The sequence below is a fragment of the Micropterus salmoides genome, unplaced genomic scaffold, assembly GCF_014851395.1.
Source record: "Micropterus salmoides isolate LMB-PRFRI ecotype aquatic unplaced genomic scaffold, ASM1485139v1 Ms_hic_scaffold_17, whole genome shotgun sequence".
Classification (NCBI taxonomy): domain Eukaryota; kingdom Metazoa; phylum Chordata; class Actinopteri; order Centrarchiformes; family Centrarchidae; genus Micropterus; species Micropterus salmoides.
Genome location: NW_024040817.1, coordinates 3,952,454 through 3,969,638, shown reverse-complemented (window position 1 = coordinate 3,969,638; position 17,185 = coordinate 3,952,454). Strand labels below are relative to the sequence as shown.

General features: G+C 39.7%; 1 protein-coding gene across 3 annotated transcripts in view; it reads left to right on the top strand.

The window, feature by feature from the left end:
* The window catches only part of LOC119907221, a 35,727-nt gene extending 19,941 nt beyond the window's left edge, over nt 1-15,786 (top strand). For all 3 annotated transcript variants that reach the window (XM_038724931.1, XM_038724932.1, XM_038724933.1), the window contains 5 exons: nt 1,113-1,436; nt 5,155-5,214; nt 9,347-9,406; nt 14,928-15,052; nt 15,224-15,786. In XM_038724931.1, the coding sequence (XP_038580859.1) occupies nt 1,113-1,436; nt 5,155-5,214; nt 9,347-9,406; nt 14,928-15,052; nt 15,224-15,337 (683 nt within the window). In that variant the 3' untranslated portion in view covers nt 15,338-15,786. The remainder of the gene's footprint in view (nt 1-1,112; nt 1,437-5,154; nt 5,215-9,346; nt 9,407-14,927; nt 15,053-15,223) is intronic.
* The last annotated feature ends 1,399 nt before the right edge of the window (nt 15,787-17,185 follow it).

Below are 17,185 nucleotides of genomic sequence, written 5' to 3'. Positions count from 1 at the left end.
TCAAGGTACGTGCTGGTGTGTATGGGACTAAAAGGTCAGAAATATAACAAGGCGAGAGGCCATGAAGAGCTTTAAAAGTGATCAATAGAATTTTAAAGTCAATTCTAAAACATACTGGGAGCTAGTTTAATGAAGCTAAAATAGGAGTAATGTGGTCATATTTCTTTGTTCTGGTTAAAAGCCTGGCAGCTGAGTTCTGGACAGTCTGTAGTCGATCAATAGATTTTTGGGTTAAACAGATGAAAAGACTGTTGCAATAATCCAGGTGTAATGAGATGAAGGCGTGTAAAATGGTCTTGGTGTCTTTAAAAGTTAACATAGATCGAATTTTAGCTATATTTCTAAGTTGATAAAAACATGATTGAACAAGCTTTGTGGTGTGCTGCTCGAAATTTAAATTACTATCAAACCAAACACCAAGGTTCTTTGCCACAGGCTTAATGTGATTTACTAGGGAACCAGCAGATGGCAGTATTTGATTTGCCATCTGCTGAGACCCGATGACCAGGATTTCTATTTTGTCTGAGTTCAGCTGGAGGAAATTATTTGACATCCATTTTTTAACTTCACAAAGGCAGTTGTTAAGTGAACTCAGCATTCCAGGGTCTGTGGATCTGACGGGCAAGTATATTTGTGTGTCATCAGCATAAATATGAAAAGAAATACTACATAGTACCTTACTACCCCACCAGAGCACTGCGCTCCCAGAATGCAGGGTTACTTGTGGTTCCTAGAGTCTCCAAAAGTAGACTAGGAGCCAGAGCGTTCAGCTATCAAGCTCCTCTCCTGTGGAACCAGGTTCCAGTTTGGGTTCAGGAGGCAGACACCATCTCCACATTTAAGAGTAGGCTTAAGACTTTCCTCTTTGATAAAGCTTATAGTTAGGGCTGGCTCAGGTGAGTCCTGAACCATCCCTTAGAGAAAACCTTTGCGCTGAAACAAGCTGTTTGGATTCATGGTCATAATGCTGAATGACACATTTTCTAAGAACCAGAGCAAACCAAACCAAACACAAACTTCCACCTATTGTACTTATTTTACCAGATTAATACATAGGCTACTAAATGCACCACAGGTCTAACCACTTCACCTGACTTGTCTCTCACCCCCAGGATGCTGTGCGGGGCAGTCCGTACTGCCATCGGGTCCGGTGGACGCAATTGTGGGAAGAAATGTCACGTTAACCACCCTGGTTGACAAAGCAAATTATGATTACATAACCTGGAATTTCAACAACGGGGCTCAATTTAATGCTGCTACCTTGAGTCGGTCAGGGTTGAAAGTGGGCACACGGTTCCAGGGAAGAGCGTCGATCAACACGACCAACGGATACTTGACCCTGACATCCCTGAAGGCAGCTGACGGCGGCGAATATAGCATCAGCATATTATCATCAGAGGGTACACAAACCGGAGATATAATCCTCCGAGTCCTCGGTAAGTTAACTTTGCCTAATTAATCCATCACTTATACAATTTAGAAAATAGTTTGTAGTTTTATTTAGTTTTATTATTTTGACATTTACCCCCAAAACCGTGCTCAAAACACATTTCTGTTTTCAACTAAAAATAGCATGTATAATATTTTCAGTTTCATTTACACTGTTAGTTTAATTGTTTAGTAATTTGGAAAATGATAAAGATGGCTTTCCTCCATAAAGGCATTTACTTAGCAATTATTTTGATGATTTGCAGTTGAAAATATGTCTAGGTTTAGTGCTTGAAGTAGGCCGGAATGCACCGGTACACAGCAGCTCGCCATTTTACTCTTTGGCGTACCATGACTTCTCTCAAGCTACCGGTCCTCTTCAAGTCCCTCTCCATATCAGATTCTTTGGGCGCTACGTGACGCTCACCTGTTCCCGTTCTTTCTGCCTGCTAAGCTCTGTTGGCGGAAAGAGAGAGAGAGTAGGGAAAAGAGAAGCTCGGGTGCCTTTCAAACAGTCCTGTGCAAAATGTAGCTCGTCAGTGTCAATTTTCGTGAACCGACCAATCACTGGAAGGGGCGGGCCAAAAATATTGACACTGTTGACGCTGGGCTCTCCATCACTTTTTGAAAGCTTTTGATAAAAATGTTCTGAAAAACAGCAACAAGAAATGTTAAATAACAAAAGAAACGATTCTCAGTAAGAAAACATGCAGTGCAACTGAAATATAGAAGAAACAAATGTGCATTGTCCAAAAAAGTAACTTAAGCTAAAACAACCAGCTGCTGATTACTGCATTATTTTCCATTATATATTTAAATTTTAAATTGTCACCTGCCACTGTAAGATTATTATAGTTTTGGAATTTTCATTAATTTTTATTTTTATTTCATTTTGACTTTTTGTTTTCAATTTCAGTTTTCGTTTTAATTAGTTTTTAACGTGGGTTTGCTAGTTTAGTTTAGTTTTTAGTTTTTGAAAATGTTCAGTTTTAGTTTAGTTTCAGTCAGTTAGTTTTAGTATTTGTCGCTGCAGGATGCCAAGCTCAGTTCAGTTTAGTTTTTTCACAAAACATTAAAATACAAGTACAATCATTAGATATAATGCAGATTTGTGAAAAAGGACACCTTTTTTAAGCTATCTGAAGCTGTACATAGGGGCCCAAACACTAAGCAAGTATATATGTTTTGTGAATCAAATAGCTAAACACCTGCAACAACCAAAATCAACTTTGTAGGATGAATGTGAATGGTGGCCTCATTCACTGGATTAGAAGTTTTTTTACCGACCTCCCTCACAGAGTCTTAATGAACTCAGATGAGCTTGTTATAAATACTTGAGCACCACAAGGCTGTGTGTTGTCACCTCTGCTGTTTTCAATTTATATAAATGACATGACAGCACCAATGTTACTTAACAGCCGGCCTGTGGAAGTAGTGGAAAATTTTAAGTACTTGGGTACAATCATTGATCGCACTTTAAGTTTTAATTTAAACTCAGAGAGTATTTTTAAGAGAGCTAACCAGCGATTGTTTTTAATTAGAAAGCTGAGAAGCTTTAGGGTCAGTCAGCACATTCTTGAGATGGCATATATGGGCCCGGAAAGAAAGCATTTTACAGTTTAATATAACAGCTTGGGATGGCAACCTGAATGTGAAAGACAAAAACAAGCTTTCCAAAATTGTTAACATTGCAGGGAAGGTGATTGGCAAGTCACAAAGGCAGCTTGGGGTGTATTTGATAGGGCGGTACTCAGGAAGGCCAGACAGATATCAGCAGACACCCTACACCCACTAAACTCAGAGTATGAGTTGCTCCCATCTGGCCGTAGATTCAGGGTCCCAAGGGCGAGCTGGAACATCTGTAAGAGATCTTTTATTCCCCATGCCATACAGGCACTGAATTTAAACTGAAAGCATTTTTAAATGTGTTTCTTGTAGGTCGTAACTTACTTTATTTCCATCTCCTGTGCTGCTTTCCATTTTCTGTTGTTGTATGTTGATGGTGGTACAGTGTTGTACTCGTAACTCTGTGTTTTGTTTGTTTTTTTGTTGTAACTTTAACTGTGGTGTTACTGTTGCATATCTGTTCGGAGAAGTCGAAGACACATTTCCACTAAGGTGGACAATAAAGTCATATAATAATGATAATAATACATGGACAAGGGCTTAGTTTCCCCACATTCTTAGAATTTATATAACAGTATTTACACACATATGCTTTATTTTAATGTAGTAGGAGTGGGCAATATGGAGTTTGTTTGGTAATTTGGAAGACCATTGACAGTGACGCAGACAATTGATTGTATCCCCAAAATGAAATGAAAACAACAAAAAACAACCCTGTTTTGTACGTACGCACCGTTTATAAATGAGACCCCTAAACTGTGACGCACTGGCATTTAGGTCCTCCATCATGACAACGCGCACTCTCAGAGCGAATGGGAAACATGCAGTTTTCTTGACATGATCTAGCTTTCGTTGCTCCACCACCCAACTCGCTGTATTTAGCCAAACTGATCACAGATGGGGGATAAACTTAAATTACAAGACTTCCTGGGAACTTTTTGATCTCACCTGGGGCAAGTTCAATTTCAGAATGTCTTGCTATGTTTTTTCTGAACTCGCCCCTGGTTCCAAATCATCTCATAGCACATTTCATAAACTAATTTACGATTAACTCAGATTGAGACATTTCAGTATGGTCTCTTACTTACTCAACCAAGGTACAGTAATATGTTAGTTTCAGGATATCAAAGATGTGTAAAAAAAAAAATAATTAAAGTATAACATTTTCAGTGCTGTTTAAACACGAGCAAACGCCACGTGTTGTACTTGGCAGAATTTATTTGAGAGAAGGTAAAACTGAAATAAACACAAAGTAGCACAGATAAATATTACATTATTGTAGTTGAAATAATGATGCTAATAATGACGCAATATTCAGGGATGATAGCTTATTGCTTCTAAGTACATCATCAATCAACTTCAAAATAAAAGTCTCTTCTCAAAGTCTGTTACGTTACACATCATGTTGCTTTAATGTAGGTTCAGTGTGTAGGTTTTAGTGACATCTAGTGGTGAGGATTGCAAATTGCAAATAGCAGTTCACGGTGCATTCACATGCTCCTTGGATAGTCCCATTTCCAGAGTTGTGAAGTTGTTCTTCCGACTTCGGTGTGGGTTCATGTTCTCTTAAGTCGGAAAGTGGAATCAACATGTTATGTAAGGTCTTTAATTCAATTCAGTTCAATTTTATTTATATAGCGCCAAATCACAACAACAGTTATCTTACAGCGCTGTTCATAAAAGAGCAGGTCTAGACCGTATTCTGATGTTACAGCTCCAGCCACCAGCTCCACACTGACCTCAGCTTCTCCTGAAACCACCAAGCAGTATATAGGTACAGTCGCTGATGGAGGATGTATTCGGATACTTAATAATTGGGTAAAAGTACTACTACCCCGATGAAGCAAGCGGTTTTGCGCTGAACGCTGCAGCCAGCACAGCGCAAATTGCTTCCTATCTGAAAGGGCCATCAGGCACTCTATTGTTGAGCTCTTTTGCTTTGGTGAAAACTTTATGCTGTCCACAACAGAAACAAAAATCTCAATTCTCAACCGTATCTGAATCCATCCAGAGCAGATTGTCATGTCTCTTGTTAGGATTTATTGATGTCAGTATTGATTCGATGTCTGATTGGCTTTTTTGTGTTTTCATTGTTCACAGATCCAGCCACCAGCTCCACGCCTACCTCAGCTTCCCCTGAAACCACCAAGCAGTGTACAGGTACAGTCCGTGGTGGAGGAAGTATTCAGATACTTAATAATTGGGTAAAAGTACTACTACCCCGATGAGTTAGAACAAGTAAGAGTCCTGCAGTGAAAATGGTACTTCATTAAAAGTGTGTGAATATAATGAGGAAAACGTCCGTCTGCTTGTTGTGTTATTAAATATTCTTTCATCAGATTATTATTCCTCGTGCATTAAAGCAGGATGTTGCTGCTGTAGTTGTTGAGCTCGAGCTCATTTTGAACAACGTTGGACAGCAACTACTTTCATTCTGGATTAATCTGACGATTATTTTCTCAATGAATCGATTGATTGTTTGGTTTGTAAAGATTCTGTCAATGGATTGGTGGGGTCCAAAAGATGGTTTTGTAACCTTTTCCAACTTTTACCACAAATAGGCTAAAGTATTTTTGTCTCCTCTATTCTGTGTGACTTGTGTGAAAATCTGAGAATGTTTAAGGTCACATTTGTGCAGAAATATAGAAAATTCTAAAGAGTTCACTAACTTTTGAGCATCACTGTATACATGTTGAAATCATGTTTTTTAGATGTCAGATGCATGCCATAATTGGAGTGTTGTGTATTATACACACTGGAGTGTATAACTACATTTAGTTTTACAACCCTGTTGTAATATGATGAGTAAATTTACTTTTTGTAAATTGATAAGAAAGATGTGAGACAACTCAGAATTGTGAGCGTAGCCGTGCTCTCCATGTTTCAGTCCTGTCAGCTCACGTGCTGCGGTAAGCTTATTGACTTATTTCTGTTTCCGGTGCTTGTGTGTTGGTAGCGTGTTTTGCTGCTTTAACTAAATACCAGTTAATGTGTTAGATTTGTCATTACAGCGGCTAACTATATGCGAAACACTTATTCTTACAGTAGTTGTGCCTAAGCACTCACTATTCTTTCCATCTTTTAGCGACTCTTGTTAAATTTCATAGTTGTTTACAAGAGTTTTGGGAGCTTATGCTACTGTACTTTAGCTTAGCTGTTAGCGACTTTAGCTTAGCAGCTAGCGATGGCTTCTCTCTCTCCCTCTCATGGGGCCTCATGTATAAAAGACTGCGCAGCTTTCACATTGAAAGATGCCGTATATATACAGAATTTGAAAAGTAGTAAGCACAGAAAAATCCACATGTATAAAAACCAGGCGTACGCCAGGTCCTGCGCACCTTTCCTTCATACATCCCAATCAATGTGAAATTGAGCGCACATGCACATACCATGCCTTGGCTCCTCCCATAAAGTATTATGCAAATGACCATAAATACGCCAGTGTCACCTCCTATGGTCCAAATAACAGGAGGAGGAGAGGAGAAATATTTTATTCGATGATTTGAACTTTTGGATCAGCAACAAACGCACAACAATGGAGTGGCAGAGTGTCACAATGGCAGTTAATGCAGCCGGCTCAGAGACTCGTAATAGCTGAAATAAAGAAAACATGGTCTGACATAAAGTGGATGTCAAAAAAGAGGGGGGAAAGAGTTTTTTCTGAGGTGCTTGTGAGATGGAAGTTATAAAGCACATATTGTTTGTTTGTTCATAAACAAAAGAAAAGATATATTATTCTAAACAAAGGCTTTAGGTGTAAAGGTAAACACTAAATATTGTTCATCCCATCAGACACAGTCTGATAGTCTGCTCCTGCTGCTAACAGCCGACTGCCAGAAACAGTGTTATAGCCTACTTGTAGTATTTGTACTGGGATGGCACGCTTCCACCAGGTTGGTCTGTCTAATGCTGGACCCAGTTTAGCACACAGATCCAAGAACACGACTCTAGGGAATCTAAGTCGAAGAATTAGCCAGTCATCATCATGGTCCCTCATGGACACTCTGTAATCCTTCCATTGGCGTTATCCTTGGCAGTGCCAGAGCGCAGCCATTCGGCATTATGCACGAATGTCAGCAATCATTCAGAGTACCTCACACTTTGCCAAAACACCATGGCGTCTCCTTGCACTCTGTGCACCTGACTGTTCACTGCAGCAATTTTAAACAGAAAACTAAATATGCACAGAGGATATCATTAAAAACTACTGACACTCTCTTCTGGAATTCTTTAATGCTATCTTATGTTATCTCGGATTTTTACAGTGATGATAATTTCATCCGTTAGCTGAGTTTAAAGTCTGAAAAGAACTTAGATATACATGAATTTAGCTACTAATATCCAACACGCCCTCAAAAACAGCGGTGGAAAAACAGTGAGCTGCAGCAAACAGCTCTCCTCTCCCTTCCAAACACTAGCTACCCTCCAGGCAGTCAGTGGACATAAAGTTGTTCCTGTGATGTAGAGACAGAGCTCAGTTAAAACTTTATGGATGAAAGATACTTTTGTTACAGATTAATAACTCACCACTCTGAAACTCTTGCTCCAGTCCATGTTGCCAAGCTGGTAAGCAACATGTACAGCTGAACCCAAACTGTTTACCTGCTTCTCGCTGACCCGCCCTTCTCTGCTTCTGATTGGCTAGTAGTTCTTAACTAGGACTGAGCATGTGCAACTCCCAACAAAGATCATTTAATAATAATAATAATAATAATAATAATAATAATCTTTATTTGTAGAGCACTTTTCAAAAACAAGTTACAAAGTGCTTTAACAAGTGTCAAGACAATAATACAAAAACAATACAAGATAAAAGCAAGAAAACATTGAAAAGACTAAAATACACATTTAAGATAAATATAAAATTAGTAAAATAGAATAAAATAAAAGGGATAAAATAAAGTCAAATAAGATCGGGAAAGGCTCTCCTATAAAAGTATGTTTTAAGAAGGGACTTAAAAGAGTTCACTGACTCAGCCGACCTGATTTCCTCGGGCAGGCTGTTCCAGAGCCTCGGGGCCCTGACAGCAAACGCTCTGTCCCCTTTAGTTTTCAGTTGAGACTCTGGAACAGACAACAGTCCTCTGCCCGAGGATCTCAAGGTACGTGCTGGTGCGTATGGGACTAAAAGGTCAGAAATATAACAAGGCGAGAGGCCATGAACAGCTTTAAAAGTGATCAATAGAATTTTAAAGTCAATTCTAAAACATACTGGGAGCCAGTTTAATGAAGCTAAAATAGGAGTAATGTGGTCATATTTCTTTGTTCTGGTTAAAAGCCTGGCAGCTGAGTTCTGGACAGTCTGTAGTCGATCAATAGATTTTTGGGTTAAACAGATGAAAAGACTGTTGCAATAATCCAGGTGTAATGAGATGAAGGCGTGTAAAATGGTCTTGGTGTCTTTAAAAGTTAACATAGATCGAATTTTAGCTATATTTCTAAGTTGATAAAAACATGATTGAACAAGCTTTGTGGTGTGCTGCTCGAAATTTAAATTACTATCAAACCAAACACCAAGGTTCTTTGCCACAGGCTTAATGTGATTTACTAGGGAACCAGCAGATGGCAGTATTTGATTTGCCATCTGCTGAGACCCGATGACCAGGATTTCTATTTTGTCTGAGTTCAGCTGGAGGAAATTATTTGACATCCATTTTTTAACTTCACAAAGGCAGTTGTTAAGTGAACTCAGCATTCCAGGGTCTGTGGATCTGACGGGCAAGTATATTTGTGTGTCATCAGCATAAATATGAAAAGAAATACTACATAGTACCTTACTACCCCACCAGAGCACTGCGCTCCCAGAATGCAGGGTTACTTGTGGTTCCTAGATTCTCCAAAAGTAGACTAGGAGCCAGAGCGTTCAGCTATCAAGCTCCTCTCCTGTGGAACCAGGTTCCAGTTTGGGTTCAGGAGGCAGACACCATCTCCACATTTAAGAGTAGGCTTAAGACTTTCCTCTTTGATAAAGCTTATAGTTAGGGCTGGCTCAGGTGAGTCCTGAACCATCCCTTAGAGAAAACCTTTGCGCTGAAACAAGCGGTTTTGCGCTGAACGCTGCAGCCAGCACAGCGCAAATTGCTTCCTATCTGAAAGGGCCATCAGGCTCTCTATTGTTGAGCTCTTTTGCTTTGGTGAAAACTTTATGCTGTCCACAACAGAAACAAAAATCTCAATTCTCAACCGTATCTGAATCCATCCAGAGCAGATTGTCATGTCTCTTGTTAGGATTTATTGATGTCAGTATTGATTCGATGTCTGATTGGCTTTTTTGTGTTTTCATTGTTCACAGATCCAGCCACCAGCTCCACGCCTACCTCAGCTTCCCCTGAAACCACCAAGCAGTGTACAGGTACAGTCCGTGGTGGAGGAAGTATTCAGATACTTAATAATTGGGTAAAAGTACTACTACCCCGATGAGTTAGAACAAGTAAGAGTCCTGCAGTGAAAATGTTACTTCATTAAAAGTGTGTGAGTATAATGAGGAAAACGTCCGTCTGCTTGTTGTGTTATTAAATATTCTTTCATCACATTATTATTCATCGTGCATTAAAGCAGGATGTTGCTGCTGTAGTTGTTGAGCTCGAGCTCATTTTCAACTATTTTGTGTTGGACAGCAACTAATCATCATTTTCATTCTGGATTAATCTGACGATTATTGATAAATTGTTTGGTTTGTAAAGACTCGGACAATAGTGAAACGCCATCACAGTTACCCAGAGCCCAAAGTGACAGCTTCACAATGCTGTTCTGTCTAAGTATCACAATTATCACAATCATTCAAAGGAAAAGCAGCACGTGAGAAGCTGAACCATCAGATGATTTACAGGAAAAAAGAAGAATTACTTCAACCATCAAAATAGTTGCTAACTAAGCTGTACTTGTTGGATAGTTTAATCTGTAACAAAACATCACATTTTATTAACTATTCATAAATTTGGTGCAGAAATCCTGATCTGTTAAGTAACTAGTAAGTTAAGCTGTCAGATAGATGTAGTGTCATGTAGTATGAAAAGAAAACACTCAAGTAAAGTAAACCTACCTCAAATTTTATCCTAGTTACAGAACTTGTGTTAATGTACTAAGTAACATGGGTACACTGTAGGGCTGAATGATTTGGAAAATCATCTAATTGTGATTTTTTTTTAACCAATATTGCGATTTAATATGCGATTCATTTTTAAGCTCTTTACCTCCTGTATTATTCAAAACGGACAAGCAGTAAATCAGTGTCCAGTGTCTAGTGACCAACACAATATTAGATAGATTAAACATCCACTGTTCTATCTTGTGAGTCAGGCCAGTGTTATGATGAAATTAGGTGATGCATAAATTATTATAAGCTATGGAGGAGAAGATATATTAAATTATAACAATATGAGAAAGATAATTTGAGTTAAGTCATGCCATTAAATACTATGATATAATATCATCAGGTAGGCCTACCTACAGACCACAAGAAAAAACACAGTTCACCACAGTGTGTTATACAGTAAGTGCTCAATACAAAACCCTCAGTTCAACCAGCAATTAATGAGTCTTTATCTCAGTTCAAATCTCCCAGGAGTCCATCTTTCTGTATCCCAGTAAGCAAACACAAAATACTCAATTTGAGGTTCAATTCAAAAGTTGGCCAATAAAAATAAAACACCTCTCGTGTTTCATTGATTCAGAATCATAAGGAGCTTTATTGCCAAGTAGTGTTTTATACATACGGGAATTTGCTGTGGTGATAAGGTGCAACACGTAGACAAACATACAGTCAACATTGTAGCATACCTACTTTTGTAATACAAATTACGAATTATTAATATTCAGGGAATATTAATTCATACCTCGAGAAAGGGCACCACCGGAGATTCAGTTCACTCAGGGTCTCCGGACCCCTGAGTAATGTTAAAATTTAATAATTACACAATTTTTCACTAGTGATCAGTTAGTTATTAATCGTTAAATTATCTTAAATCAATCAGTCAATCTCATATTAAAGGGGTAAATTCTCGTGACAGGGACTTGGAGTTAAACAATACACACACCATTCCTGTGATTATGGTGAAATTTATTAACTAGCTAAAGGTGGATATAAATGCGCTTAAATATACATCAAAGAAATAAACAATGGCTTCATCACTGATTACAGAATGCCTTGGTTTGGTCTTACTGCTTGTCGTTTCTCCCAGCCGGGTTGCTGGTCGGCGGCCTCATGTTGGTGGAGTTCCGTGCGTTCTCGGTTAGGACTGCTTAAAGCCGTCTGCTGGCCACTTTCTCTGCCAGGGAATTGCTCCGGAGGCCCGTCTTTTGTCGGCTTATTGAAGAAACTCGCAGTGGGGCCTTTTCAAATCCTGGCTCGGGTCAGAGGTTTGGTCATCCTTTGTTACTGCTGGCGTGTCCACGTGGTTGACCTGGGCGTTGGGGATCAGTGTAAGTTAGCTCGACGGAATAAAGCTTAAAAAGAACTTGGTCGTTCTTGAATTAAAATTGTGTAACTTAACAGTCTGATAACTTCTAACAAACAAAACAAAAGAAAATAAAAAGCAAGTAAGTTGCTGGAAACGAGGGAAAAGCAGAGGTCGCGGCGCTTCGCGTGTGTGGCTTGAAAAGAACAAAGGAGTTTTCACAGCAAGCTGGGCGTTTTTAGGGCGTTGCCGGGAGACGGAGCACGCTGAGCACGTGCCGAAGTGCACGGGAAGTGAGGAGAAGAGCAAAGAGAGTGAGCGAACGCGTATCACTGCTTTTGTTTGTTGGGGCCTTGTTCCCCTGAGGGCTTGTTTCCTTTGTGAGGGGGGGCTTTCAGTCTGATAACTTATGTCTATTTGGACCTCTATTTTTGCGTATTTTAATCAAATGTCCTCCCACAATCAAACCTTAATTGTCATAACAGTTATACCGTTCTTAGCTCCAAGCATTTGATAAAAAGGAAACAATTACTTAATCGTTGTAATGATTGGAATCGTTACCAGTTAAACACATTTTCAGGATTTCAGAATGAAAGAGACTTAACTCAATATTTCCTGGATAATACTGACTGTTAAACATTCTTTCTTAAATATATGAGAGCAAGTTATACGAACATGGCATCATATTATGAACAATAAACGTTAAGATTAAACAGCATTTCAGAACGATGTAATGTAATACTTATTTTGTCCTCTTGGGGGAACTCTGGTTCCATGAGGAGACTGAAGATAACTGATTATTTCTTTAAAACAATCATTTGCTCAGGAGCTGGAAAAATTTGTTATTTAACATTAAATACGAGCTGGAAAATTAATCAAGTAGTATAGGATGTTTTTCTTTATCTTATCATTTCTAAAGGAAGTGTCAGAAAGTGTTGCATTGAGCATTGGTTAGAAATGTCAGGGATCCTTGCTGAAAATTAAAGCACTGCAAAATTAACTTCTTTATGGATTCTTCTTTTCAACAACAACATGGTAACATAACTATTCAAATGGAGTGGAGAGACCTGTTATGTAACTTAAAGATTATTTAATTAAACAAAGCAATAACCAAGTTATAAGGAGACAGTATTTATTTGTCAACACAAAGGAATTCGGGGCAGTACGAATTCATTTAATTTAATTTGGCGCCTACTTATTCTCCAGCCTGTGATTTAGCTTTGCCGGTTACTTAGCGAGACAATCAGCTGATCAGTAACGTGAATTGGCAATAAAACCGTAACGTTAGCTTAAAGCATAGAAGCATCAGCCAGCTAAAGTTTTACTGACTGGTAGAAAAAAATGTATTGTTAGTTGGATTGGTTTATTCTCCAGCGCTGTGCTTTGGCTTGTGGTGTTATGTCAGTTGGATTAATTTCATGTAGTTACTCACTCTCTCTCTCTCTCTCTCTCTCTGCCCCCCCAGCGCTCTGTTTTGGCTTTGTATGTTACATTTGTGAGAATCAGCTGGTTGCTAATTGGCAATAAAACGGCAGCGTCCAGCATCGAAGCTCAGATCAGCAGCTAAACTTTGAAAAAACACGTAGTTGGATTGTAATTTCATGTAGTTCTCTTCTCCAGCGCTCTATGGCTTACGTGGACAGAAATGTGCAGTTACCTTCCTGACATACGGTGATATATATATATAACAAGACAGTGTGCCTATCAAGTGACCAATAATGAATACTTTCTGAATTTGCATTAAAAAAACATTATTGGATAGTGCTTCCCACTGTGCACACAAATATGTAATTTGTACTTTCACATGCTAAATGCCCATTAAAATGTCGCAGCGTTTTACCACAAGCTGAAATTATGGCTGTCAGTACTACTTTGTGTTTCTGTTGTATTTCAAAAAATTCAAGAGACATCTTGGTAAGATTTGCAGATTGCTTATCTAATTTAGCAAAGCGAGAGGAGCCTTGATCCTCACCAGCCAATGCCTTTGTAAACCTCATGTATTATGTGGTTTATATTGGACTGTGGTGCAGAAACAGAGAGGCTTACATTGTCCTGGTATCTGTCAGTGGTCATACTTCATGCACTAGATGTGATAGTGTTTGAGATCCTCTTCATTTATTTATGTTAGTCCAGATGAGCCAACCCTCCCAAGATGTAAAATAATGTATTACAGGACTATGAGACATCATGTAGCTCTTCATTTCTTCATGTGGCTGTTGTTTATTAATGAAAAAGTAACAATAACATTCAAAAAAACATTTGGTTTTACATAATTTATATCATTTCTTAACACATCTATCTAAAGAAACCTCATTTCTTGACTGGCAATGTCTTTTATCTCATAGATGACATCTTTGTCCTGTCTCAGGCACCGTAGCTATACTGCTCGCTTGGATAGTGGAGGGGGGTGCAATTCGCAACCCTCACCAGTAGATGTCACTAGAATTTACATACTGAACGTTTAATACCCAAATACTAAAGAATTAGACAGATCCTGCAGGTGGAACCAAATGAATGAGCAGGGGAGTTTATAGATAATTAGATAATTACAATTTAATAGGTTCTCTTTCAAATCAAATATCTTAAGATACGAGTGGAAAGTTTATTCTTGTAACTACATTTATAACATTTTTGACTCAAATATAGCTCAACCATATTGTGTGATATTTTACTTCAGTACACTTTAACAAAAAATATTAGTGGGACCCCTAGAGAACATTCACGATCCAGGAATTCACATTATCACTGACTTTCTGTATTGCCACAATATAGCACACAAACCAATCTCGGTCCCAGTTGCTTTGCCGTTATATGCATGTACAAACAACAAATATTTGAAGTTAACCTTATCTGCCTGTTCTGTCTGCGTTTGGGTCCAGTCCCTGTTTTTCTGCATAACCCACCGAGACACTTACGGTACAATAAGTTATCTTCTGTTTAGACCCTGAACACACCTCTCTGTCTCTCAGCCTTCTTACCCACCTTTCCTCTCTGTCTCTCAGCCTTCTTACCCACCTTTCCTCTCTGTCTCTCAGCCGTCTTACCCACCTTTCCTCTCTGTCTCTCAGCCGTCTTACCCACCTTTCCTCTCTGTCTCTCAGCCGTCTTACCCACCTTTCCTCTCTGTCTCTCTCTGTCTCTCAGCCTTCTTACCCACCTTTCCTCTCTGTCTCTCAGCCGTCTTACCCACCTTTCCTCTCTGTCTCTCAGCCTTCTTACCCACCTTTCCTCTCTGTCTCTCAGCCTTCTTACCCACCTTTCCTCTCTGTCTCTCAGCCGTCTTACCCACCTTTCCTCTCTGTCTCTCAGCCTTCTTACCCACCTTTCCTCTCTGTCTCTCAGCCTTCTTACCCACCGTTCCTCTCTGTCTCTCAGCCATCTTACCCACCTTTCCTCTCTGTCTCTCAGCCTTCTTACCCACCTTTCCTCTCTGTCTCTCAGCCGTCTTACTCACCTTTCCTCTCTGTCTCTCCCCAGTTTACTTTGTGCCTCTGGTTGTTTGTGTGGTTCTGATTGTCCTGCTGTTGGCTGGTTATCTGCTGCTGCTCTTCAAATGGATGAAAAACAGAAACCTCAGATCTTCAAAAAGCAGAAATGTGGAGGTAACTCTTTTATTCAGTCCGTCTCTGACTTTTAACCTCAATGTCAATGATATCTCCTAATATACTGCAGGAAAAATGGTCAAGAAAATAAAATTACAGAATCAGAACAGGAAACAGTGCCCCCATTAGAGCAGGGATCTTTTAACTATGTTAAATATGTGTTATTTTCAGTTATCTGGCGCCCGCAAGAACAGGACTCCAGTCTCCACGGGTGAAGACTCCACTTACCAGAGCCTCGATCCTGCCAGCAGGGACAAGGACCAGATCTACTCCTCACTCACTTAACCTTACATAACTCCCAGAAAACCACAAATAGTTGAATCCTCACACAAACACAAAGTGAGCTTTAAAGCGGTTGATAGGTTTTTATGCTAAGCTACCTGTTGAACACCGACGCCCCCGGTCTTGGGGGCAGCACAGGCCGACTCCTAATAAGCTTTTTCAACGGTGCTGGTTAAATGTACACAGAGGTGCAGATACGAGTAGCCGCTAGCCTGATTGACAAACACATTGTCACTCCCGACTCATCACATATTGACGCTTGGTCAAGACCCTTTGACGTCGCTTTTTAACGCCCTGGGTACCCCTTTTGCGCCATTTATTGTCAACTTAGCAATGCTTAGCAACAACAAATATACAACTTCCGGTAAAGTTAGCATCAATAAATATGCAAAGACCGGTTAGACTTTCAAAATAAAAGGCAGGTGTTTCGAAACATTGCCATTTTGAAACGGGCACGTCATTAAAGAGGTGGTATTATGCTCATTTTCAGGTTCAAAATCTTAATTAGGGGTTGTACCAGAACAGGTTTACATGGTATAATTTTCAAAAAAAAACATATTTTTTCCTCATACTGCACATTGCTGCAGCTCCTCTTTTCATCCTGTGTGTTGTACGCTCCGCTCTTGAGCTAATGTCACGTTCGCTGGGTGCGCAGAGCATGCAATGCATGACACAGAGAGCTGAGGTCCAGAGTATTTAATCCAGGGCTAGACAGACAGGCATGAACAAAAACTCACGGGTACAAGGAACTGGTACATCCAAAAACAGAACGGGTAAAGTAGCAACTTGCAGAACATACGACAACCGACTGAGCATACAAGCGACATGCGACAATGACCGGACAAGGACTAAACAGAAACACCAGGTAGACACACACACAGACTAACGAGCAGGGTGGGAACAACACAGGTGACTGGGATCAGGGTTAACGAGGCAGAGAAACAGAGATACTGGATGGCAGGCAGATTACTGGAGGTGAGCAGACCTAACACAAGTACTGAACTCTAAACAAATCAAAGTAAGAAGTAACAGATCAGAATAATAAAAATAACAAATTAATCCGGACACAAGCAGACAGAATACGAATACACTAATAACAAGGAACACAGACTGAAGCAAAGATAAAACAAAACTCAGAGCAGATTTGGGCAAAACAACACAGAAGTACACAGACCAGGAGTAAACACTTAAGACATGAACTAAGGTACAGGACTAAGAACTAAGACACCAAACTTGGAACTAGGATACGAGACAAGGCAGATACGAAGTAACTTAAAGATGCGGATTAATTAAATAATGAAGGCTACACAGAGACTAAAGCAAAATAATCAAAATCAGATTAAATTAATGAAACTGGCGGAGAACATAAATTGACAACTAACAGACAGACAGAACCCAAGCATGATGGTAGAGATGTAACACATGAGGGGCAGGAACAGAACTAAACAAGTACTAAGGCAGACACCGATATAACAGGACAGATCAGAACCCCCACACAGAACAAGCAGAAGACTGGATACAAGACCACAGACAGACAGGACTGAGACACAGAGAACCCAAAATCAAAACACAGAGCAGGCATGGCCAAAATAATATAACCCAGACAAGCTCAGGGCAGGATCGTGACAGCTACAGAGTGATGCATCTTACTTGTACAAAATCTTTGTTGGGAGTTGCACATGCTCAGTTCCCAGGTAAGGACTACTAGCCAATCAGAAGCAGAGAAGGGCGGGTCATAAGAAACAAGGTAGTGTGATCCAAATCAACATCATCATTGTTTCACATCTTACCATCAGGACTAAACGTTGAACTGTTGCCGGTGTTCTGACGATCTTTGCTGCCTTGCCGAAA